At 44.2% G+C, this 25,105-nt stretch overlaps 1 protein-coding gene and 1 long non-coding RNA gene across 2 annotated transcripts in view; both read right to left on the bottom strand.

Annotated features, from left to right (window-relative positions):
* Positions 1 to 1,964: 1,964 nt before the first annotated feature.
* On the bottom strand, positions 1,965 to 13,333 carry tei (teiresias). Its single transcript, XM_068768212.1, has 14 exons — positions 12,595 to 13,333; positions 11,551 to 11,778; positions 10,928 to 11,026; positions 10,659 to 10,818; positions 10,479 to 10,589; positions 9,663 to 9,764; positions 8,895 to 9,038; positions 8,685 to 8,826; positions 6,938 to 7,095; positions 6,402 to 6,509; positions 5,820 to 5,909; positions 5,469 to 5,579; positions 3,740 to 3,927; positions 1,965 to 2,159 (listed from the first exon to the last, which is right to left on the bottom strand). The coding sequence occupies exons 1-14, from the start codon at positions 13,261 to 13,263 to the stop codon at positions 1,965 to 1,967; spliced, it is 2,505 nt and encodes an 834-aa protein (XP_068624313.1). The 5' UTR covers positions 13,264 to 13,333.
* LOC137924999 (uncharacterized) overlaps positions 13,334 to 25,105 on the bottom strand; it is a 24,505-nt gene continuing 12,733 nt past the window's right edge. The window contains exon 3 of the long non-coding RNA XR_011107623.1: positions 13,334 to 13,469. This is a non-coding gene — a long non-coding RNA (uncharacterized lncRNA). The remainder of the gene's footprint in view (positions 13,470 to 25,105) is intronic.

Here is a 25,105-nt window from a genome sequence, read left to right as displayed (position 1 = left end):
ATGTAGAAATAAATATGCAGCAGCCGGGAAGAGGGCAATGTCCCACATACCTTGTACTGACGATTTAATCTAAATCACAAAAAATACAAGCATCTGAGATCAGCACGCTCACGATTGCAGTTGCTGAAGTATTAATAGTGACAACAGTCAGACAGGCTACAAGAACGTTCTTCCCTATAACTATTTTTAATGCAGCGTGAGAAACGCATTTGGGAAAGGAGGGAGACCTTACAATTTTTTTCAGCACCACTGCAGATGGAGGATGGTGTCTGTATAAAAGAGCTGTGGAAAGCAACATAAAGTTTACTGTTGCAGCAGGGAATTAAAAAGAGAAGGCCTCACAAATTGTATTTCATGGTATTTCTGGAACTTAGAGGTTTACAAGAGAGCGAAAACCAGTCAGAACAAAAGTCCTGGAAAAGAAGATAAACAATCTAAGAAAAAAGGAGATAACATAGAGGAACAAGAAAGGAAAAATAAACGAAATAAGGAACTCAGGTAGACCAGATCAGGACGCAGAGTGAAATAAATAAACTTTTACCGCCCATGAAATGGTCTTAGCCCTTATGTCATCTGACTACATCACTACTACGCAATGACACAAAACGTCAATGCGACGCAATAAGCAGTGGTGGGATTAATCAATTGAGCACTCTGCACATGTCTCAACATAAAGTGTGTTACCTAAAGGAAACGTGTTGGCGAACAGTTGTAAATAACAATTAACAATTATTAACTGGACGATGCACGCAAGACTGTCAACCGAAACACGAGGCGTGGAGACTGCAGAGCTACTTCTGTGGGCAAGGAGGGAAAGGATCCGGAGGGAATTTACTGGAACACTACAAGCCCTCACGCGTGGACGAGGTGGGCGGTGGGCGGTGGGTGGAACCTACGTGCTCCTCGACTACTCGGAGTCCCGCGGTGGACGGATCGTTACCTTCTCTACGAGTCCAGGTACACGAAAGGAAATAATTTTTCTCCTTTAAATATAATCTTTTAAATACAAAACTCAATTCAATTGACAGAAGTTCCGAGACGGTACAAAAATATCAGGGAGCGGACCACCGCTCCCGGCGCAAACTTTCTCAACAACATCAACGCGGCGATAAACTCTGTCGGGATCACGACCAGCGACGAAGACCAAAGACGACAGGCGAGAGGGGAGAAGGGGCGGAAACGAGAAACGGACCTGACCGCCGACTACACGACAACGACAACGACACGTAGACTTTGTCACGCTGCAACATTAGCGCGGGGCGTCCGGCACGGGGACGAGCGTCCGGCACGCGGCGTCCGGCACGCGACGTCCGGCACGCGACGTCCGGCACGCACTTCTACAATTGACATCGACTTTCCGGGTGCGGCGTCCAGCACGCGCACGCCACCCGCTCGCACACATACGTACACATACATACACATGCACTAACACTAAGTATATATTACGACTTGGTGTTTCCATTGCCATCGGCTCGCGACACAAAACCTTGAAAACAACGCGCGCGACCGCCGGGCGCTGCCCGACGCGAGATAATCTATCAATAGGACAACAAGTTGGCACATTCGATACCTGCTTTGAATACTACGACGACTATATCACAAAACAATAGGAAGGAACGAGTCGGCGACGACTGTTCGTCACGAAAACATATCGAGAAGTATGAGAAGATAGAAAGAGAGAGAGTGACAGGCTGTGTAGCGAGACACGAACATCGTCAAACGAATGTTCTGTGCAGAGAGACTTGAAAAGAGGATCAGAAACAAACTCGAAAACAAACTGAAGGCGAAGAGACGGCAGAGTCCGCTAAACAGGAGCGCACACAGACACGAGAGCACTACGAGACTAGAGCTACAGACATCCCAGTCGCGACGCGACGCTACAATACACTACGCGGAGAGACGGCCCGCCCACGCGTGGGCACGCGGGCACTCGGGCACGAGCGCACGCGGGCATTGATAGAAACTTAAAGGTTTGAGCTTATAGAACGTCGCGACAGCAGAGCCGGCAGAGCCATCAGCTGCAGCGGGGCGAGCGGGACGAGCGGGGCGCGTGCGGAGGGCGGCCGCCCCGGCTGCGCGTGCCGCGCGGGGGCGGGCGGGCTGCGCGCCGGGAACACGGCCACCGCGGCGCCGGTGCTCGTCACCGCCACGCACCACACCTGCGCAGTGCGGACAGAACTACTGTGGTGCAGGCTGTGCGATCTTACGAAAGAGAACTGCTCTTGCAACGTTTAATGTGTATATATACATATATATAACAGGTGGCGCAAAAGTATTGTCATAATGAGAATGAGTATTAATCGTTTATAAATGGCGCCAAATGTTTCAACGCTTTGACAATTGTGATGTAGGCATATAGAGAATTACAATAGTTGTCAACAAGTGATGGTGCGCTTCACGCCTCAAGAATGTTGAGTTATGATTACTCCTCACTTATTTGACAAAACATCAGTCTTTAACGCGCGTGAAGTTCGTCGTCGTTTTCCTTGGCCTTGTTCGTCGTGCTCTCGACGACCCCTATTGTCGCAACAAACCACGCGCCTTAAATTTCCGAAAGCAATGATTAAAGAAGATATCGCCAATTTGGAGCCCGTTGTTTTAAGAGCACCTATTAGTGACGCCACAGAACGAGCGCAGTTATGCTTCGACTGTGGAGGTGGCCGCTTCAGTGATATCATTTTGTTAATCTAATATTTTAACATTCACTTATTTCAAGAAGAACGCTCTAGTTTTAATTTATAAAAGAATGGCTGTCGGTTCATGTCATGACATTACTTTTGCACACCTGTTTAAATCATTTAATTTATGCATGAATGTATCAATAAATTTATGAAATATTGTGATCTACATAAGATTAGCTACAGAAATAAAGAAAAGGTAGAGATATTTTTTCCGGATTCAAAATTAATAGCTCTTTTATATGCAACTGTGAACTATTTCAAAATATACTCCTATGTATTGTTCCGATTATTAAATAATCATTTTTAAAAACTATATGAAGAGTTTAAATAAAATTCAATGAGGATTTGAACAATGTTTTAAGTTATGAAAGGTTGCTTACCCCTGACTTAAAACATTTCATTGTTTTAGCTCAGGGGTCAGCAACCTTTTGAATCGAGGGGCCAATTTAAATTTTAAAATTGTTCGACGAGTTGCACATAAAGTAGCACATTAGTAACCTAAATATCACAAAAAATATAATCCAAAATAAGTCAAGTTTTCGTCTACAAATTCAATACAAATATATTGCACACATGCGTCGCGCTCGTATGAACAAGTCGCTGTGCAAGTAACTCACAGACAGATTTGTTTTAATACGCGCTACCACTTTATTATAATAAAGTATCGCTTTATTATTATCTATAAAACCGAATGAATTATTTTTAAAATAATTAATTAATTAATTAAATTTCAAAATCATTTTAATTATCCAAGTCTTACGCGCTGCGTCCGCACTATGTAAGCATAGAAAGAAGTACGAACTCTGCAAGAATTTCATCGCATGCGCATCTATTTTTCACTGTTAGATGTAAGCTCGTCAATGCACGCATACAGATGGGATCTATACAACAAGTCTGCATTTAAAATTTTGTTCCAAAATTGTTCGTTTTTTTATTTGTTAGTCTAATTGTTGTGGGAGTCGGAAGTCGATAGAATAAATTGAATTCGAAATGCATTTGTCGGGTCGTTCATTCCTGGTGTAGCAAGTGCAGCTGGTGTGTGCTGGAGTGATCGGCACCTCGTCAGGGTCGGGCAGCAGCAGCACGGCGCGGCGGCAGAGCGGCGTGGGGTGCGGGGCCAGCGGCGCGGGCCATGCGCGTGCGCCGCGCAGCCACAGCGCGCGCACGCCGCGCCCGCACGCCACGCACTCCAACCGCCAACCGCCCGCAGCCGCCGTGGCACCCGCCGCGCTGGCGCTGGCGCCACCTGCGCACGCGCAACAACGCCCTCTACTCACACGCTGCACAGTGCTGCGACACGACTGTATTCCCGGACGTGGCGTGTAGGGACCTCTATTTTGAACTCATTATAAAACTCTACTTACAATTAGACAACTTCCAAATTGTTACGATATACGTTTGTTGGCGACTAACTGCGGTGCAGGAGCAGTATTACTTCATCGAAAAGGAAGATTCTACAGAAATAAAATTGTTCATTTACGCCGGTATACATACAGGCGAAGCTCAAATGAATATATATAGTTCACGGAACCCACCGTTCCGTGAACTCATTTCCGATGAAGCTGTAAAAGCCGCAAGGCTAACAACAAAAACTTCACACGAGACAATAGACAATAGAGAGAGAGATGAGAAATGAATATACACACTTCTGTTTCGGACTTTGTGTTGTTATCACCTCCAAGACCTATCGGCCCTGGGAACGATCCCACGGGGTCATTTAAACCTCCTTATATTTTCATTTGTTTTTATACTCTATACATTGACAGTTTGTTACTATTGTTACGCATTATTTTACTTTACGTAGTCTCGTAAGATTATAATTAAATAACTCCCATCATTTTCATTTATTTAATCCGTTTATAAAGTCCACACGCTCGCCGACAACGCGCTTCGACGTTCTGGCATATGCAAAGCAATGAACTTCCCTTTAGTTACCAATGCAATTTCGCTTAAACTATCTACATATACCAATGTTTATTGTGACGAGCAAGGGCGAGTGAAAGTAGTGCAGTGTGGTGTGGTGATGTGTGTAACAGTGTGTAGTGATGCGTTGTGCAGTGTGGTGTGGTGATGTGTGTAACAGTGTGTAGTGATGCGTTGTGCAGTGTGGTGTGGTGATGTGTGTAACAGTGTGTAGTGATGCGTTGTGCAGTGTGGTGTGGTGATGTGTATAACAGTGTGTAGTGATGCGTTGTGCAGTGTGATGTGGTGATGTGTATAACAGTGTGTAGTGATGCGTTGTGCAGTGTGGTGTGGTGATGTGTATAACAGTGTGTAGTAATGCGTTGTGCAGTGTGGTGTGGTAATGTGTATAACAGTGTGTAGTGATGCGTTGTGCAGTGTGGTGTGGTGATGTGTATAACAGTGTGTAGTAATGCGTTGTGCAGTGTGGTGTGGTAATGTGTATAACAGTGTGTAGTGATGCGTTGTGCAGTGTGGTGTGGTAATGTGTAAAACTGTGTAGTGGTGCGTTGTGCAGTGTGGTGTGGTAATGTGTATAACAGTGTGTAGTAATGCGTTGTGCGGTGTGGTATGGTGATGTGTATAACAGTGTGTAGTAATGCGTTGTGCAGTGTGGTGTGGTAATGTGTATAACAGTGTATAGTGATGCGTTGTGCAGTGTGGTGTGGTAATGTGTATAACAGTGTGCAGTGATGCGTTGTGTAGTGTGGTGTGGTAATGTGTAAAACTGTGTAGTGGTGCGTTGTGCAGTTTGGTGTGGTAATGTGTAAAACTGTGTAGTGGTGCGTTGTGCAGTGTGCGTGTCGCGTGGTGCGCGTTGCATACCGGTGACGCGCAGCGTGACGCGCTTCAGGTCGCGCAGGCGCTGCAGGTCGGCGCCGCGTGCGCCCACGCAGCGGTACTCCCCCGCCTCCTGGTACAGCGCACCGCGGATACCTGCGCACAACCCACCACAAAAAAACCATGTTATTAAGACCGCAAGAGACCCGCGGGCTGCGTGCTGATCAATTTTACTTTAGTCCATCTATTTCATTTACACGGCGCTCTCCGAACGAGCTAATAGCAACCCTCACTCGCTGGTCGCACTTGACCACCTCAATGTCTGTTCTCAGTTACGACTTCCTGAAGGTACGTGAATAACGAAGTAAGTAAAACTGTACAAAACAGATGGCTCACCCAGCACGCCGTGCGCGTGGTGCGAGCCGGCCGGCGCCCAGCTGTCGCTCGCGTTGCCCACCACGCGCCGCCACCAGCAGCCCACGCTTCCTGCGGGACACTCCAGTCTGACCACACAACTCAACACCCAACATCAACTGATGTAAATGTTGTTGGTCAAAGCGAACGGTAGTCTTGCAGACCTTATAACTTCATATACAAAATACATCTTTCTCTTTCTCTTAAAAAAAAATAAAAAGAAGACGACTAAAGGTATCTAAGGTTTGTACGCGCTGAGGTTTCCAAAGTAAGAAAAATACCAATATTTAGCCACTTCCGCACATGCAGTGGTAGTCGTGCAATGAAATGCACCGCCCGCCAGCCCGCCTGCCACTGCCAGAACATGCAACGAGAGCCACAAAAAAAGGGGACATTTTAAAAAAAATAACATCATCGTGGTCGTGATTATTTCAACCAAAGGACGAACTGCTAAATATAGGCCTTCCCCATGCATTTGAAAATGTTATACCAAAGTAGGACAGGAAATATTGTGTTAAATCGGAATTGCCACAAACCCAATCACTAAGGCGGCGGTCGCGTTACCTTTGGGGCAGTGCAGCTGCACGTTGCCGCCCAGCGGCACGTCCACCTTCTGGTGCTCCGGCTCCTCCGCGCTCTCCGCCTCGCCCTGCGGCTGCAACTCCTCAGCGGCTGCATCAGCACACGGCTAATATTGTGTACTCTTCAACCCTATTCAGTAGTTTTACTCGGTGAAAGCGTACGCGGGGACGGAGGGGAATGAGAGGACATGTCAACTGCCCAAGTCATGTCTTCAAATTGGACCAACGCCTTATAACAGCGACATATGAAATCGCTCCGCTTATGCCGATTGTACCATACGCACAAATAGGACTGCCTGTGTCCCCGCGCAGGCCGGACGCGGCCACTGCGCGCTTTTTGCATTGTATCCAATTATTTAAATTCAGTTGTTCTGCTGCTATCAGTACTAAAGTTGCATCAGTTTAATTTGGGTGAAGATATACTAATCTTCTCCCATATATATAAAACCTTTTTTTTAAAACTGGTTATAATGAAGACGCGTGAGTGTGGGTAGTGTGTAAGGTGTGGCGGTGACTCACACAGCACGTTGAGGTAGTAGCCGATGGAGGAGTACTCCGCGTCGAGCCAGGAGGCGCGGCAGCGGTACCAGCCCGCGTGCGCCACCGACAGCGCCGCCCAGCGCAGCGTGGCCGACCCGCCCCCGCCGCCGCCCCCGCCCTCCAGCGGCGTCGGCGAGCTGCCGGACCAACAACCGTGCCGCAGAACTGTCGCCGTGAACCTCCGAGCAAACTCACGCCGCCCAAACGACAAGTTACAGCACGTACATAAATAAATAATACAGTAATACCCCGCTTTACGCGACCCCGTTATACGCGGTTTCACTATAACGCGAATTCCAAGTTTCGCGCTCAAATTACGCGAAAAAGTGCGTATAAATATAACGAGTCATCAACTTCTTTAAGGTCGCGGGATCCCAATCCCCAACAGTGTTGGGTGTTATGAACGTATTTTACAAGAACGTAAACAAAACGTTACCCAAAAGACAATAGATGTATTTCGTCCGTAAAAAAAAAATATATGTATTGCATAAAGTGTTCCTAAAATTAAAGTGATTGATTAAAATGATTTGTATTTTTTTGTAATAATTTTTGACTATGTTTAATCATAAACCTCGTTATACGCGAATTTCAGATAACGCGATTTTTTTTGGAACGTATCCCTCGCGTAGAACAGGGTATTACTGTACTTATATGACAGACGTGATAAATACAGAAATAAAATGAAAATGTCACGCCCAAGTTTTGTCTTCAAATTAAACAAATCCTTCACGTGCCTAAGTATAATATTTTGTAATAAATTTCCATAAAAAAGAGCATGTAATCAAATAGATCTAGCACTCAAGAGATTTTGGTTCACCGATATGTAGGGTCCTGGGTTTGTTAGCTCACTTTCATGTTCGAATCACAACAAAGTTTTAAAAAACGGTGTACGTTTAGTTTAATGTCTTGCAAGATATTCAAGACAACGCATGTGAATCTCAACATCGAGAATTGGTTCATTATATAAAATTAGTAAAAGCGCCATCTGTTAACCAATCAAAGTAACTTAGTAAACAATGGTCGATATAATGTACAAGTCAAGCATTGGTATTATAATAACATGTGTAGAGTTTTTAAACGGCGGACAGATTCGGGGCACTCAGTACATTCTTCGGTGGGTCTCTGTCAGGGCAGGGACGCCGATGAAGGTCATAGTTCTGCAGGAGTAGTAGCTCAGTAGAGCCGCAAACAACGCATTTCTTATGCAACCAATACTACTTGGGAAAATAGATTTTCTCCTGAGAGAGAAATGGTTTTTGGAAACGCTCTGGCCGATGATTCCATTATATTAATCCGTTGGGCATAAACCCAGGTACCCAGGCGCTGTAGTTCCATTTGGAGATAACGGAGCGTCAACGTCTGGGGCTGTTTTAGTGTGCAGGTGTAGGGGGATATTAGGAATATTCAACAGAGATATTTAAACTTTGAAACTATACCAAAGGAAGTGTATTTGTATTATTTTGAAGATGTTTATACTGTTAGCCCTAAAGCTTCTAAGGAAGAATGCCGATCCTACTCTCCTACTCGGGACGCCCACGTTGTTCGTGGAGACGTCAACGTTTCGGTGCGAAAACAGTGTAATGTTTGAGGCTAGTACATGACACGCGTTTTTAAGTGCGGTGAGTGAGCTTCAGTGGAGTCGCACTTGACATGGATAGAAAGACGCCTGAAATGTGACGAGTGTCTGAATGTGTGGTGTGGTGCAGAGAGCGTGCCGGCGGCGCACCTGGCGGGCGTGTCGTCGTCGCGCAGCCAGTGCGCGCGCGCAGGCGGGTTGGCGTCCACGTCGCAGCGCAGCGCCGCCGCGCCGCCCGCCGCCAGCCGCGCGCCGAAGCCCGGCCAGCGCGAGATCACGAACGACGGTGGGTCTGCAGCACAACGACACCTAAGTACGCGCGCGCACACGCCGCCCACGCCCACGCCCACCCGCACTTACACGTGACATGCATCTCCAGCTGGGCGGTGAGGTCGTCGTGCGCGCTGGGGGGCGCGGGGCGGCGCTGCGTGGCCGCGCACCGCAGCGTCGCGTTGTGCAGCTCGCGCGCCGCCGTCACCACCGCGCGCGACCACCGCACGCCCTCTGCACGCGCACACGCACGCAGTGATACAAACAAAGCCATACTACAGGGTGAGCCAAAAATTTTTGCAAACTGTGAACTCAGTGGAATACGTGAAGATGTTGCGAGAGTTTTTGACACCACAGTTGCATGAATTTGAAGGATACAACAGCCAGACTTGGATGCAACAAGATGGTGCAACATGCCATACTTCAAACGTGACTTTACCAGTGGTCAAAGAATTGTTTCCTAACAAATTGATTTCTCGCAGAGGTGATATCCCATGGCCTCCCAGAAGCTCGGACCTTACACCTTGCGATTTTTTCTTGTGGGGATATCTGAAGCGTCGAGTATACCTTAATAAACCGAAGACCATATCCCAATTGAAAGAAAATATCCACGAGGAGACGGCCGCGATTCCTCGCAGCATGTGTCAACGAGTTTTCCAAAGTTTACGTAGTCGATTACGGAAGTGCCAACGGCGAGACGGAGCGCATCTCGACGATGTAATTTTTAAAAAAATAAATTTTAATAAATGATTAATAGCATTTGTACTTTTATTTCTACACATGTTTCAAAAGTGCAAAAATTTATGGCCCACCCTATATTAAGCCTGAGTTCATTTTACTCAAAAATACAGTACAGACCTATGGAAGAATTAGTTTGGTAGACGCGCAGGTATGGCCGGTGGTCCAGCGCCGGCTCCGTGGCCAGCAGCCGCCACGCCAGCTCCGGCGCGGGCACGCCGCCTGCGACACAAACGGCACGTTTGTTAGCAAGAGCCGTGGATTCCCACGGCTTATCGCTACTTGAGGCTACCTGCCTATCAGTTGGCTCATATCCAAGCTAGCTGTTAAAAGTATACTTAGTTAATATAATCAAATTTGTAATAAATACGCGGCCACAATACTTTGTTTTTTTTTTACATGATACATGAAAGAGGAGAATGATTATAATAAAAAATTATATGAATTAATTATTAGAAATAAAAAGTCTCTGTCCCACACAGAATAGGGGAACGAGAGGTCCCCAATAGCGGGGATCATAAAAAAATACAAACTACTTTGTTTAAATTAATTAAGGCGCATTCAAATTACAATTCGAACGCCAGCAGTTAAGTTACTATAGTCTTAATCCAAAAAACTAATTTTGAGGTGCAAATACTTACACGCGTCGCGGTTTCCCATCGCCCGCTAAGCTCGTGTACAATTTTATGTGTAGAGAGGTTCTTTATTCTAAATTACATAAAAGTGTTGTGTGAAGTAAACCGTATGACTATTCCATATGGAACGTTCTTATGGAATGCTTAAGAATAATTAACGAAGTAACATACCTCCTGTAATCTTATTTTATGTATATCTGTATTGCCATTATTTCACTGGATTTATTTGTTACGTAGATTTAATTCTTGTCCCGGTACACTAGATGGCGTTAGTAGTAGATCAAGAAGTTGCAGCACGCACCCTCGGCGACGCAGCGCACCTCGAGCACGGTCTTGTCGCGCACGGGCACCCAGGTGTTGCCCGCGTCCAGGCGCCGCCCGTCCACCGCCAGGTACACCGCGCGCACCGGCTCTGCGCACATGGGTCACCGTACATACGTGCTGGACGCAGCGCGTGCAGTGCGGGCGGAAAGGGTGTTACCGTGCACGAGGAGGCGCGTGGGGCGGCCGGCGCGCGCTCGACCCGCACCGTCTAGACCGGCGCAACGCCAGCGCGCGGCGTGCGCACGCGCAGCACGCGCTATGTGCAGCGAGCCGTCCGCGCCTGCGCCCGTACCCTCCGCCACCTGCACACACACACGCTCGACTCACGCACATATCACACGGTCAGAACCGAGTACCGTCCTCGCTTTCACAAATTTATTACGTTTAGTTTTCCGATTTAAAAAATTAAAAAAATGGTGTACAGACCTCGTTGTCCTTGTACCAGCGCAGGTGCGTGACGTTGGTGAGGTCGCACGGGATGCTGACGGCCGCGTGCGCCGCCACCAGCAGCTCGCGCTCCTGCTTCTGCACACGCCGACCGATCAGCACACGTCGCCGGGCACGGCCGCGGCGCGGGCGCACGCGATATCAAACAACTCAAACAACAGCGAGTACCAGGGAATCTATACTTCACATAGTTGCACATATATTTTTAAATACTGTTCACCTTGGTATTCTAGTACCAGTTTTCTTCCTGTGCAACAGAGTGGAGGAAATGTTTCAGCATAATTTCTTTCTGGGTTTGTTCAAGAACTATTACGGGAACATCGGTTCAGAAGTTACAATAATTAGTTCACCGGATAGGGAAGAAATCGAAATAAGTAAAAAGGGCAATAGTTAAGATAGAAACGACGACGGGCCGCGTTTAATCATCTTTTCGATTCGTAAGTAGGCTCTATACATAGCCTCGCTTTGGAAAGCCTTACCACATCCAAGTGATTGTACAGAGTGAACACTGTGCCAAACTATCAGCTAAAAACTCGACTTCTTCTTTCAGCATTGGTAGGCTGTGGTTATTCTATTGGAAGTCTTTGTAAGTAATAGTGCGCACGTACCTGCGCAGTGAGGGGCTCTGGTTTGGGGTCATCTTGCTGTTCTTGGGCCGCGGGGGGCGCTGGGGGCGTGCGCGGGGCGGGGGGCGCGGGGCGTATGACGAACGCGTCGAGGCGCGTGGAGGCGCGCGGGCCTGGCGCCGCCCCGGCGTCCCCGATGGCGTCGCGCACGGCGCCGCGGATGTTCAGGATCGTGTCGCCCGTCTTCACGCGCCGCGTCGCCGTCTGCAGCCGACACTCACACTTCAATGTACGTCTACTGCAAAACTTGAGCCCCCCCCCCCCAAAAAATCGCGACGAAAACTGATTTTCCTCTGCCTTTCAACGACTACCCGCCACCTTGATTTTGGTCACTTGTATATGTCAAAAGTAAAATGCCAAAAGATCTGAACTTGAAAGGAACAAAAATGAAATTGAGCTCTCATACAGCAACCTTGAGCCTTATGATATCATCATCATTCCAGCCACAGGACGTTCACAGCTGGACAAAGACCTTCCAAATGGACCCTTCAGAATGCAGCCAACCAGCGATTCCCTCCATTGACAACATCATCTAACCAACCACCTTGTGGGTAAACATTCGCTGCGCGCTTACCTTCCTAGCGCGCTTATGGGGCCCTCATGCCACAGGTGATCAATTTTATTTTTAATGGAGACAATCCAAGAGTGGCTTAATTCTCTCGCTTTAATATAAAATATATAGGTTAGGGCGTAAGAATTTTGGAAAGTTGAGACCGAACCTTCAGGCCCCAGCGGTCATCTTTTCTGCACGGTATAAAGATTCCGAATTGATATCAAGTTAAAAAATTTAGCCCCCCTAAATCTATAAGTTTGAACTAAAAATACACCAGCAATGTTTCCAAGCGCAGCCTGATATAAAAGGTGCACACTGCAAACTCGATCAAGTTTTTGTTTTAAAATTTCCTTAAATGTCAATAATACAGTGATTGAAACAATCCATTTTCAGGCTGTGTTATTACTTAAAACTGGGTCTTTCGGTGTTTGAACTTGATCACGTTTTTAAATTCAATTTCCTCTTACCTTCGTTGATTTTTCAATGTCCTGACTGCGTTTCACTCTCTCCTGCTCAACGTCTGCGTTGCCGGTATTCACTTCCGACCCAAAAATAATGTTAAGGATATTGTCCGTGCTGTCGGCAACCTCTTCGTCCTCCACGGTGGCTTCTTCTGCAGTCGCAATGGATGGGTGGGCATGCCTGCTGGTCTCCGGCGCGAGCAAGATGCCCAGGTCACCGCGGCCGCGCGAGTCGGGACTCAACAGAATTGTATTCTCGGAGTCCACGCCTTCATCTTCGCCGCCAACTAATATGTTATCTTCAACTACGTTTTCAGACAATTGGTCTGTGTCTACTACTTCAGGTACTTCATTCAGCTCGTCAGTTTCTGACTCATAGGGCAATTCATTTGGCACATGCGGGTTAACATCTCGGACTGTCCTGAGCGCATCGTCACCGACGCTGTCGTAGTCCGTTGAGGTGAAGAAACTCAATTTAGCGTCGTCAGCCGTCGCTTCATCATTGCCAACGTCTTGGTAATCCACAAAGGAGGACCTGAGCAGATTCTCGTTCACATAAGAACGCTGCTGCAAAGGGGTGTTTTCGACGTCCGCATCTTCGGAACTGTCGTATTGTAAGCTAATGCCGGTGACTACGTGTGCGTCGCGGTGGGGTTTGTGTTCGTGGTGCGCCATGATGTGGTTTTGTTCGATGCTGGTCTCGTCGTAGGCGCGACTGGAGCGCTCCGTGAGGTCGGGCAGGTCGGGCAGGTCGCGCGGGGGGATGTCGTTCCGCAGGGGAGGGTACAGCGGGGCATCGCGGACCAGCTCGGCGGCCTCCTCCTCCAGAGGGGGGACGCGCGGCGAGCTGCTGCGCTCCGCCGGAAGAGAGGGGACAAAGCCTTCGAACAGAACATAAGCCTTCAATCATCTTTATCACATCTGTTGTGTTCAGTTGTTAGCGTTTAGATGTAAACTAACATAAGACCAAGACGTACGTTTACAAAAGGCAAAATTATTTAATTCTGTACTTTGTTAAATGAAAATTATGTAAACTTATATGTATTACTGTCGGCGTGGCTATTACAAACAGTAAAAAATAAAAGCACTTGTTATAACTTTAAAAAGATCAATATAATCTAGATAGCTACCATGAACGCTGCGAAAATATCATATTTCAGGTTACACTTTGCCGTAAGACAGTCGACCTTGGTTTTATTCTAAAAATCATCAGTAACTTAATTGATCATTGTTGGCGAGCGTGTTGACTTTATAAACGTATTATATAAATGCACATGATGTTGACGATTTAATTACAGTTTTACTAAAATAGGTGACGGTAGACTAATACGTAATAATAGATTGACAGAACAAAACGAACACGCGAAATTGTATCTATACACAAACTGTCAATATTAAAATTATTAAAACAAACAAAAATACGAAGAGGTTTTAAACGGTTTTATTTAGTTCGACCCGTACGGAATTTGTTTATTTGGGTCAAAATTAGAAATTCTAATATAAGCACCTTCCCGTTGTCAGATTGATCTGAAATTTGGTACACACATTTAATTTAGATGACAATACAATATAATAAAATCAGTATCATTATAAATCTAAGATGGCCGCCGATACAAAATGGCGGATTACGTATTTTTCCTTAACCCCCTCAATACGGGTATCAAATGAAAGGGCTGCACTAGTAAAACACGAAAATTATGTCAAAATTTAAAATTCAAGATGGACGCCGTTCCAATATGGCGGACTAGGTACATATTTTTCCACAACCATCACAATATGGGTATCAAATAAAACCGTTTAAAAACCGTTTAACTTAAGAGTTTTTTAAATGTATTTATTTATATATGATCCAGTCAGTAGCCAGTAATCATCCTGTACTGGTAACCAAGTTCTGTACAGGGTGTTTGGTTGTAACTGTTAAATCTTCAAAGGCTATATATTCACCACGCGCGGTACATTTGTGCGCAGAGAGCTTTAAAATTCTTGCACAATTTCGAATCAACTAGTGTAAAGCGATCACTTTTAAAAATGAAATATTTGCATTGGAACATCTGGCAAAGTCTGCACGAACAGAAAGTAAATAATAATTAATTTTATTATGTAGTCATTTGAATTTTAAACACGCTTTTTTGTGTTGTACTGTATTTTGGGATAGGGTGCACCATATATTAACATATAGGAAAAGGGCAATACATTCTCCTCTTTAAGGCTTTTAAACTTATAATAAATATTTTTTGGTACAATAAAATAGTAAATAGTTGCTTCTGAAAACAGAAAGGACTTTTAGAGTTTATTGTTAAGTTCCTATTTATTATTTTATAGTTTTATAGCCCTCTATGAGGACAATTTTATGATCAATCAATACAATGACATATGGACAATCCTGTCAAAAACTCACAGCAAAGAAATGTAGCTTCTTTATACAATTATAACTAATCATTCTGTATAAACCAAAACCTCTTCATGTCAGCTAATTGTGTGTACGTGCAGGCTCCACGGGTTATCCTCGGCAAGGAGTTGATTGAACCGTAGCCTCTCTATTATTCGTCCTATAAATACAGCCTCTGATAGCAAATGTACACTTAATTCAACGCCCGGAGAGAAGCAAGCTCATAAAAGCCTCTGCCATCGCTCCGATACAAGTTGTAATTATTTTGTTGATACTGCAGCATCTGTTTGTTCATTTTTTTTTTAATGGCCCCCGCTATTGGAAGCCTTTTTTTTTTTGGGACAGGGACTTTTTTTACAAATAATTTTTTTTTCATGGTTTTATCTTTATTCTACACTCACTTTCATTCTTCTCAATTTCTTTTATTCTTTCCTTTTATCGTTCACAATATCTTGCAATTTTTTTTTTGTTCTTTCATTCCTTCTTGCTTTCATCGCCTTCCTTTCCTCATCTTTTTTACTCTTAGGTGGCTAGGTGCAATTTTATTTCTAATCTTTATTTTATTCTAACATTTCTATCATTTTCTTTTGATATTACAGATTGTTTTGATTTGACTTTTTTCTTTTACATGTGTTTTATGCGTTTGTTCGTCTTTAGTGGAAGCAGACCGACTGGAGGAGTGGTTATATGGAAGGGTAGAATATTCTGAGTGAGCTGGATAGGGTTCACGAGCAGGATATAACAAAATACTCCATATTTGTACAGGAGTCGTGACGCCGGCGGGCTTGTGAATATCTCGGGCTGTCGGCCGTATCTGCAGTACAAGCCACTTGGTGAGCGGAACCCGTTGCCACGCTCACAAGTTCTGCTACCGGCCGCGGTGCTCTTGACCTAGAGTTTACGGAACGCGTGCACCGAGCGCCATCTGTCGGCCGACGTCGCAAACTATTCTCAGCCATCTTATTATGGCGCAATACCGCCGAAATTAATCGAATATTTTACAAAAGAGCTGTACAGATTTGTTATAGATTTTAAAAGCCGTAGATTCTCTGGAAGTTATATTGATTTTACGCACCAAACTTTTTTTTTTATTTTATATATGTTAAAAATATTGACAGAAACTTGACAAAAAATCAACTCGTTACGCCTAAATTTTGTCTTCAAAAATTTAATAAATCGTTCCAAGGTAAGAAAAGGACCATTATTTTGTCACTTCCACACATGCAGTGGTAGTCGTGCAATAAAGTGCACCCGCTAGCCCGCTGGTAAATGCGTATGCGACAAACAATGCGAATTACACAACTACCACCGTTAAATCACTCAACACGTGTTTCACCCCTCCACGGGGTATCTTCAGGAGTTATGTTACACTGATTAGTGCCAAACACAGAGACTTTGTGCTCGACTACCACTGCATATGCGGAAGTGGTTAAATATTTGTCCTTTTCTTACTTAGGATGGACTTTCGCGAGTTGACGCCTGATTCCATTAAATATTCATTCCAAGGTCACAATATATGCATAATTAAGTTCCGTGAGATATCTTAGTTGTTCCGTTTCTTAGTTTTAAGTATATAAAATTAAAAGTATATTATTTAATGGATCTTGTCATAGCGCTTAATAGTTTTTAGTCGATCGAAATGTGTGAAACATGGATTGTTGACTCATTTACATGTTTGATATTATAATGTACACATTAAATATCGTTACATTTCATTATAAAAAGCAATTGTTTAGTTTGTGACCGATTCTTCTTGCAGACTAGCATTCCGAACACTCGTAGCTCACTACTTATAAAATAAAAATATAGGCACAATTATATTTTGTAGTAGTCTATGTTTATATTAGTATATGAATATAGGGTGTTGTTATGTAATTATTTTCCTTCTCAGTTAGATTTTCCTTTTTTATATTATTTTTCGTGTTTTATCATATTAACTAGTTTCACCTACCTATATTACTATATGTCTGCAAGGCCTAACGGTTGTCTGATAGAAAATGCCTATGGCATTAAATTCGTCGCTAAACATAAAATGTATAAAATAAAGGACGATTCAAAAATGCTTATGAAAACAATGTTGAATTTAAATGAAATCAACTCTGCAGCGTTCATCAACTCAACACGACACGAGATAGTTCTCCGGGGGTGCGGGGGGTGCAGGGGTGCGAGGGGTGGGGGGCAGGGACCTCCTGCAGAAGTCGGTCCCGACGGCGGCGTCCCCGGCGCCGGCTGCCGCTCGCTCCGCTTCTAATTAGAAACTCTCCGAGCAGCTCGAGTGCACGCAGAGAGAACTGCACCGAGGAGTTTGCTCATTGCACTCCGTTGCGCAGAGTGCCGCACTCGTGAATTACACGGATGATGCAAATTAAGAGCCCGCAAACAAAAATACTGACGAAGGCTTCTGTGGTCTGTGCCGGTGCTTGCAAGTGAGCGCTTGAGTTAAACCCGACCGCCGCAAACATCGCTCCGCTGAATGGCAGACCTACCAGCCAGGGTTAAGAGGGCTTATCTTTTCCGTTAGCGACCCTTCATTAACCTTCTAACTGCCAAGCTGTTTTGGCCATCACTTCCCCAGGTGCCAAATGGAAATATCAAGTGTAGGCTTTCCTTATGTGAAAATTTGGGATCTTGACATTCTATGAATGAATATAACACATTATGTATATCATTATGTACTGAGACCGCCGGCGACCTTCATGGCACTTAAAGGCAACAGAGTACTCGGTGTGCCATGAGGTCGCCGGCGGGTCACGTTTTTGTAACACAGAAAACACGATAGCTTTTCAAAGCCAGCTTTGAAATATGAATAGATTGTGAATTCAATACAAAGAAAGGTTTCGATATACATATTCCAATGTAAATTTTATGTAAAAAGTGAGGCCGCCCGCGGTCTCATTGGCACCCATGGTAATCGCTTCTAAAACATACTGCAAATCGTATACCATCCCGTGATCCAGTTGCTAGGTGCCTAATGAAGCTAATAATTACCAGAGGGTCGGAAAAAAATAATATTCCTTAGATGTACAGATGAAAAATTATGAGGTAGCCGGCGGCCCTCACGGCACCTATTGTTGGGTGTCGTGAGGTAGCCGGCGGTCCTCATGGCACTTAAAAGGTTAATAACTAACGCGCGCGTCGCACACCACACGCCCCCGCAGGAGCGTCGCGAATACATGAATACCCGCGTGAACAAATGAAACATAAAGTGGCGCCTGCGCCGTGCGTCCCACGCGGCGGGCTGACAGCTAACTCAACTCATAAACTCCGCCATCACTAAGTCATCTGTCAACGATCTCGTACATGTAGATATATTATAAAGTTGTTTTATGAAAATAATTTAAAACTTTTCATCTATTTTTTTTTTTTGTAAACTTTTATATCAGTGCGAAGATACAGAGTACACAGGTACAGAGATCCACGGCTCAAGGAATGAAATCGTCTGAAACAATGACAGCCAGGGGGATCGAGAGTACACGTTAGATCAGGGTTGCACAACCTGCGGCCCGCGAGACGCATGCGGCCCGCTATACATGTTTATGCAGCCTTCTATTTAGATTTGAATTTCTTTTATCGACTGTCTCCCATCAATACGATATTATAAGATTTATTATAATAACGTGGCAGTGCATATTGAACCAAAGCTCGCACAGGAACTTGTTCATACGAACGCGACGCGTATGCGCTATTTTTTTGTACTCAATTTGTAAATGAATACTTTAATTTTTTGTTATAATGTTGAGATTATAGAGAGGTGTTACTTTATGTGATGCCGGCCAAACAAGTATAAACATAAATTACCCTTTGGTTAAAAAGGTTGCTTACCCCTGCTTTAGATGTTTATCACACGTCGGCTTACCAGAGAAGTACTGCAATGTTTTAAGGCTTGTCAAATTCATGAAACTGTTACGTGAGGGTAAACACTAATGAATGGAGTTACTGACTGAAATCGCAGGAACCAATGGCACTAGCAAGCGCTGCGCAAGCGCTCCTCTCCCAAGCTGGACAGAGCACCTCGGTGCGTGGCGAACTCGACGCGTGTTATTCGAATCATTTGGAAGGAGGCCGCGTCATGCAGGGGACGGCCTGCGGCTCATATGATGCTGATATGTAGGTAGTTGATGATGGTCATTGTACAAAATACACGCATTTTAATTTAATGCTTGCTTGATGCGTCATCGCGACCTAGATATTAAGTTCATTGACATGCATAGTTTTTTATAAGATAAATTAATACTCAATTAGACCTTGATCAGATCGCTTGATTTCATTTGCCGTTCCCGGGACGCGGCTAATTTAGGCACTCGCATAGACATTTTCATTTTGCATAATTATTAACATTTTGACATCTTTCGACATTGTTTTTTGGTCCTTCGAGCCGGACCTCGCGAGCACCTCACATAAATGTTCAAAGATTATTAGTGTTGCATAGCTCAACAAAGTGCCAATATTAGAACGTAGATACAGAAAGAAAGCTAGTAGCTGGCGCCGATCTACGAGCGCTGATCATATATAATAATAATAATAATAATAATCTTAAGTTATTTGTATGGAATGAAAAAATAAAAACCAAGCCGAGTTCCTATATCAAGTACAAAACCAGCGCCGATAAGCTCTTCGGAACCTGTCGAAGACCTCCGGCGCTGGCCGCCAGCTTTCTTACCGTACACAGCAGCCTTTGTGTTTCGCAAGTAACCGCGTAATTTTATTATTACACGAGGCGCGATACAATATCATCAGAGAATAGTCCGGTGCGGTGCTCACGCTACGATCCTAACTACAAGGAGAATTGACTGAATGAATGACTTCTTCATGTGACCGCGTGGTCGCTTGTGCGGCGTTCATTTATTCGCTTTATTTAATAGAATCAGGCGTTACCTCGCGGAAGTCCATCCTAAATAAGAAAAGGACCAATATTTAGCCATTTCCGCACATGCAGTGGTAGTCGTGCAATAAAGTGCACCGCCCGCCAGCCCGCGGACAAACGCGTATGCGGCAAACAATGCGAATCACACAACCGCCACCGCCAAATTACTCAACCCGTGTTTCACCCCTCCACGGGGCATCTTCAGGAGTTATGTTACACCGATTAGTGCCAAACACAGAGTCATTTTTCATTTACTCTGTGTTTGGCACTAATCGGGCGGGCATGTGCAGAAGTGGCTAAATATTGGTCCTTTTCTTATTTATTCGCTTTGATTTGTGTCATAAGATCAGTTTTAAAATCAAATTCTTCCTGGCTTCCATCAACTTCAGTCTACGAAGGTTTCAATCGCCTGCCACACTTGAAACAACCTACAGCTAAAGGTTTACGCATTTACTTCCTAAGCCGATATACTATTGAGCAAATCCTTACACAGTAAAGAAATTTTAACACAAATAAATATCTTGCGTATGTATTTTAGATGGAGTACAGACGGCAGATTAAAGATTTTCTTTGCGAAAGCCGCGCGTATCTGGCAGCAAGGAAACTTTGAAGAGCGCGCTGGTCCCGTTTGTGTTGCGAATACATAGCAGGCTGTCGCGCGGCGCGTGCGGGGGCGTGCGGGGCGCGGGGGCGCGGGTATCGGCAGACACGTGATCAAACGGCAGGCTGTGCCGCGGCAGCACGTGACCACACGCGGCGACTGTACGTTCTAATAAGCACGTATGTACTAAAAGAAACCTACAAATATTTATTTATTACCTTCATTCATGGTTTTACGAGATGGAATTAAAAACGTGGAGATCCGTAGATGAACGTAAGTAAGTAACACAACTTAAAGTGGCAGCGGGCAGATCACTTGGCCAGTACTAAGTCCTGGACTCGACGGCCGATCTTGTAAAGATCCTCGGTAGACGAATATATCGATAATCAATCTTTTTTGATGTATATATGTTGTCGACCATGAATTGATTACTTAAAAATAATATTAGCATACAACTGTGGCGGATACAGTACAAGCTGCATTAATAACAGAAGTCGTCGGCCGCGACGCAAAACGCAGTCGTGTTGAACATTTTTTTAATTAAAATTATTTTTACGGGCCTTCCTCTTAAGTTAACTTTGAATGACACTAAATGTCGCACTAACACTACTTACATTAGAAACCATCGACCAAAGTAAGCATTGCGTCTGAAACTACTATTCGACATACAGTAATACCCCGCTTTAGGCGACCTCGTTATACACGGTTTCACTATAACGCGAATTACAAATTTCGCGCTCAAATGCCTCGAACTACGCGAAAGAGTGCGTATAAATATAATGTAGTCATCAACTTCTCTATGGTGTCTTCACCGTCTGTCAAACAATTAAAAACAGTGTTGGGTGTTATGAACGTATTTTACAAGAACGTAAACAAAACGTTACCCAAAAGACAATAGATGTATTTTTCCGTAAAAAATAAGAGTATGTGTTGCATAAAGTGTTCCTAGAACTAAAGTGATTGATTAAAATGATTTGTATTTTTTTGTAATAATTTTTGACTATGTTCAATTATAAACCTCGTTATACGCGATTTTTTTGGAACGTATCCCTCGCGTAAAGCGGGGTATTACTGTACTTGATACGTTAGTTTTATTTACAGCCATATAACCTTTGTCATGTTTCGGGCGCACGTACAGACGCGAGCGCCGCGCGCGGGGCTGACGGCTCACGCGCGGGGCCTTTGATTCGGAAGCGTCCCCGCGGGCGCGGGCGAGCCGCCGCCTTTTGAAAGCGCTTTAACGAAACCGCGTCGCCTCGACATCCAATCCTCATGTAATTAGACATCCTCAAACAAAAACCTGATTATTTGTTTATTCACGTTATTATCCATTGGATTTTTAACAGCTTCACTGCCTGTGTATTGAACACGGAAGTCAGAGAGAAGCCAACTTCCTTTTTTGCTGTTTCTGTTTAAAAAGGATTCAAATGTTAATAATTATGTATCATGTGCATATGTGTTAAAATAATAAATCAAAAACATCACGCACCGGCGCGAGACCGGCACTGCGAATGAAATTCTCGTAGCGAACCCTTTCTTGTGCTCATATTGCAGACGCAATAAAAAACAATTACAAAAGATAAATAAAAACCAATAGTTCGCCAACGTAGTTACAACGTTCAAGCGCAGTGCAGACACTACAGCTACTTCGCACGATGCCGATGCCGTACTGGCTCATTAAAGTTCGTTGGTGGACATCTCGCGCCGGCGTGAGACCGACTCCTCGCCGAACACCACGCGTCTCGCGCTTGCACGAGACCGGCAGCTATGTTGTGTTTAATGGCCGACCTTGTACCTCATGAAAGAGAAGAGTCCGATTTGACCGAAACAAGCGTAAGTTTGAACTGCCCTGTAAGAGGTCCTACAAGTTAAACCTAAGAGGATTCCCAACACGGTCTTATTTGAGAGAAGCCTACAACCTAAGTAGGATGTTTTCTATGGTCACTCTGGGGGTAAACATAGCGACCTCTTAGATGCAAACCAAAACTCTGTGACGATGTTCAAACAAACCAAAATGAAAACTTTATTAAACAAACTTGTTGTATCGACGTTGGCAATGAGACCAATAAACTTTGAAATAACATTTCTTGTCTTACATTTTATATCAGCTGCTTTTGTGCACGCTCATTGTAATTGTTTGAATGGTTTTTGTGTATCGCCTAGGTCAATGTATCTGTTTATTTAATGGAATCAGGCGTTATTTTGCGGAAGTCCATCCTAAGTAAGAAAAGGACCAATATTTAGCCACTTCCGCACATGCAGTGGTAGTCGTGCAATAAAATGCACCGCCCGCCAGCCTGCTGACAAATGCGTATGCGGCAAACAATGCGAATCACACAACCGCCACCACCAAATTACTCAACACGTGTTTCACCCCTCCACGGGGCATCTTCAGGAGTTATGTTACACCGATTAGTGCCAAACACAGAGATTCTGTGTGACAGAGACATGTGCGGAAGTGGCTAAATATTGGTCCTTTTCTTACTAATATATCTGTTTAAGTGGGTTGCAAAATTTGTTGTTTTTTATATAAGTTCAGCTAGACAGATGGCGCCACTAGTCTTTTATATCGCTGTATGGTTTTCCTTCCTTATATAAGCGAGTTGTTTTTCTGGCAAAGAGTGAAAAGTTGTGTTATTCCCACATCGAAAACGGCAATAACCTTGAAGGAACCACGTGGACCTTCAGAGATACTTGGAAGATTCGAATGAAGTCTAAGTTGGGTTGACAAAAAATGAATTCACGACTAAAAAGCGGGAGGTCCACAGAAATTTATCTGCTTTCGATAGTGAAGAACTTTTCGCAGACAATACGTGAGAGTAGGAGCTTAGCTATACAAAGACGTGTCGAGAATTGCAAAACGTCGACGCCCTCCGAAAATTTCCATAGTTAAATATAATATTCACATTATTTGTCGATATTTAAAAAAATATGGTAAAAATATATCAAGAGCTCTACCAGAAACGACAACATTTTAAAAGTAATCGTTGAAAAAAGAAGTCCGGACACCTGCAGTCTGTATTAGTACAGCGGTCAGGTCGCGGGCGTATTGAGACGCTGTTTGTGGTGTCTTTATTTTTAAACAAGATTTAGTGCGTACTTCGATGTAGATTCATACTAATTATTTATTTAAATACACCAGCACTAGACATATGTTAAAATATATTAAAAACTGTCTCATGAATAATGATTTTATTGTGTTCCTTTACAGCTGATACGACTTTAAAAATGTACTATATATGTACGGTGCACTTTGTTGCACGACTACCACTGCATGTGCGGAAGTGGCTAAATATTGGTCCTTTTCTTACTTAGGATGGACTTCCGCAAGGTAACGCCTGATTCCATTAAATATTTACTATATATAACATGGCCGAAGGATCTGACTGCATTAAATAAAAAAATTAAAACAATACGTGCTCTTATTCAACTACGACGAGGAATGTCTCCCAAGTGTGTATCGCGCAGCGCGTAGCAGCCACATGTAGCAGCGCGTAGCCGAGCGTAGCAGCGTGTAGCAGAACGTAGAAGCATGAAAAGCGTGTATTCGACTACAGCAGGACTACAGTGGACTCGCCAAGTCGCATTTCAAGATTACAAGTTTTCTTTCAATGTTATAATTTTTAAGTCATATCATATAACACATATCATAAACCATAACTAGGTGGTGTTTATATTTTATATGTGGTAGAGAGTGATGGTATTTGATACCTGTAAAACTAAACCTGTGTATAAGCTGTGAGATTTAGACCTGATAAAAGCGAACAGTATTTCATTTCTTGAACGGGGCTCTCAAAATAGCGTAGGTAGGACCATTTTAAATTTGGATAGGAAGGGGCCTGGTCAATGCATGCCCCCCCTCAACCTGCCACGCAGGCTATCGCCCCGAGCACCCCACCCGGTCCATCTTCCTACGATTCTATAGATACTGCAGACTCTGTGAATCTATACAATGTTCCGAAATTACATTTCTCTCTGTGTTCCACACGTGACAATATACATTTTTAAAGCGAATTGATAGTACTGTGGTTTTGTTCCGAATAATCTTTAAGATGACACGGAAATATTCAACGATCGGTTTAAAATTAGTATTAAATGCTGCATGTAAACATATGTCACTTTCCTTTTACACTAAATAACTTTAATAGAGAGAGGAATGTCTGCAGTTTCCAAACTAACTAGCCGCAGTTGTTACAGAAACTGAGGTGCTGTAAGCACTTCGGATAAAGAAAACCAAAAAGGTAACGACTGAGACTACATTGCATTGTTTGTTGACGGAACACCGACACTGCCTAGATTCTAATTTCTATTTTCAAAAGGATAGTTTTGCATTATTTGACACGGGAACAAGCACTACAATGAAACGGTTCGTGAAGGATTTATTTAATGAGATTATATTAAAAATTCCTCCCTCCAACAATACGACCAGAGTAACTTCCGGGGAAGTAAATGAATAAACGAACGCGGTGTGGGCGGACGCCAGAGCCAAGGTCACGGTAAGCCGCACGACGCGGGCAGCGCGGGGCGGTCTTTGCGGGCGGCCTGAGAGTTCCATTGAGTGGCGCCTTGATAATTGAAATGTAAGTAAGAGGTACTGCATGCTGGCTCAGCAAACAGTAAAGGACACCACACGCCATGCGAGGTCGTGAGCGCGCGCTCTCAG

Source organism: Battus philenor, unplaced genomic scaffold (genome assembly GCF_028537555.1).
Source record: "Battus philenor isolate CCGP_79_NKW_IND1 unplaced genomic scaffold, ilBatPhil1.0.hap1 SCAF_25, whole genome shotgun sequence".
Lineage (NCBI taxonomy): Eukaryota > Metazoa > Arthropoda > Insecta > Lepidoptera > Papilionidae > Battus > Battus philenor.
The sequence above is the reverse complement of the archived record's forward strand: the minus strand, read 5'-3'. Positions and strand labels throughout refer to the sequence as shown.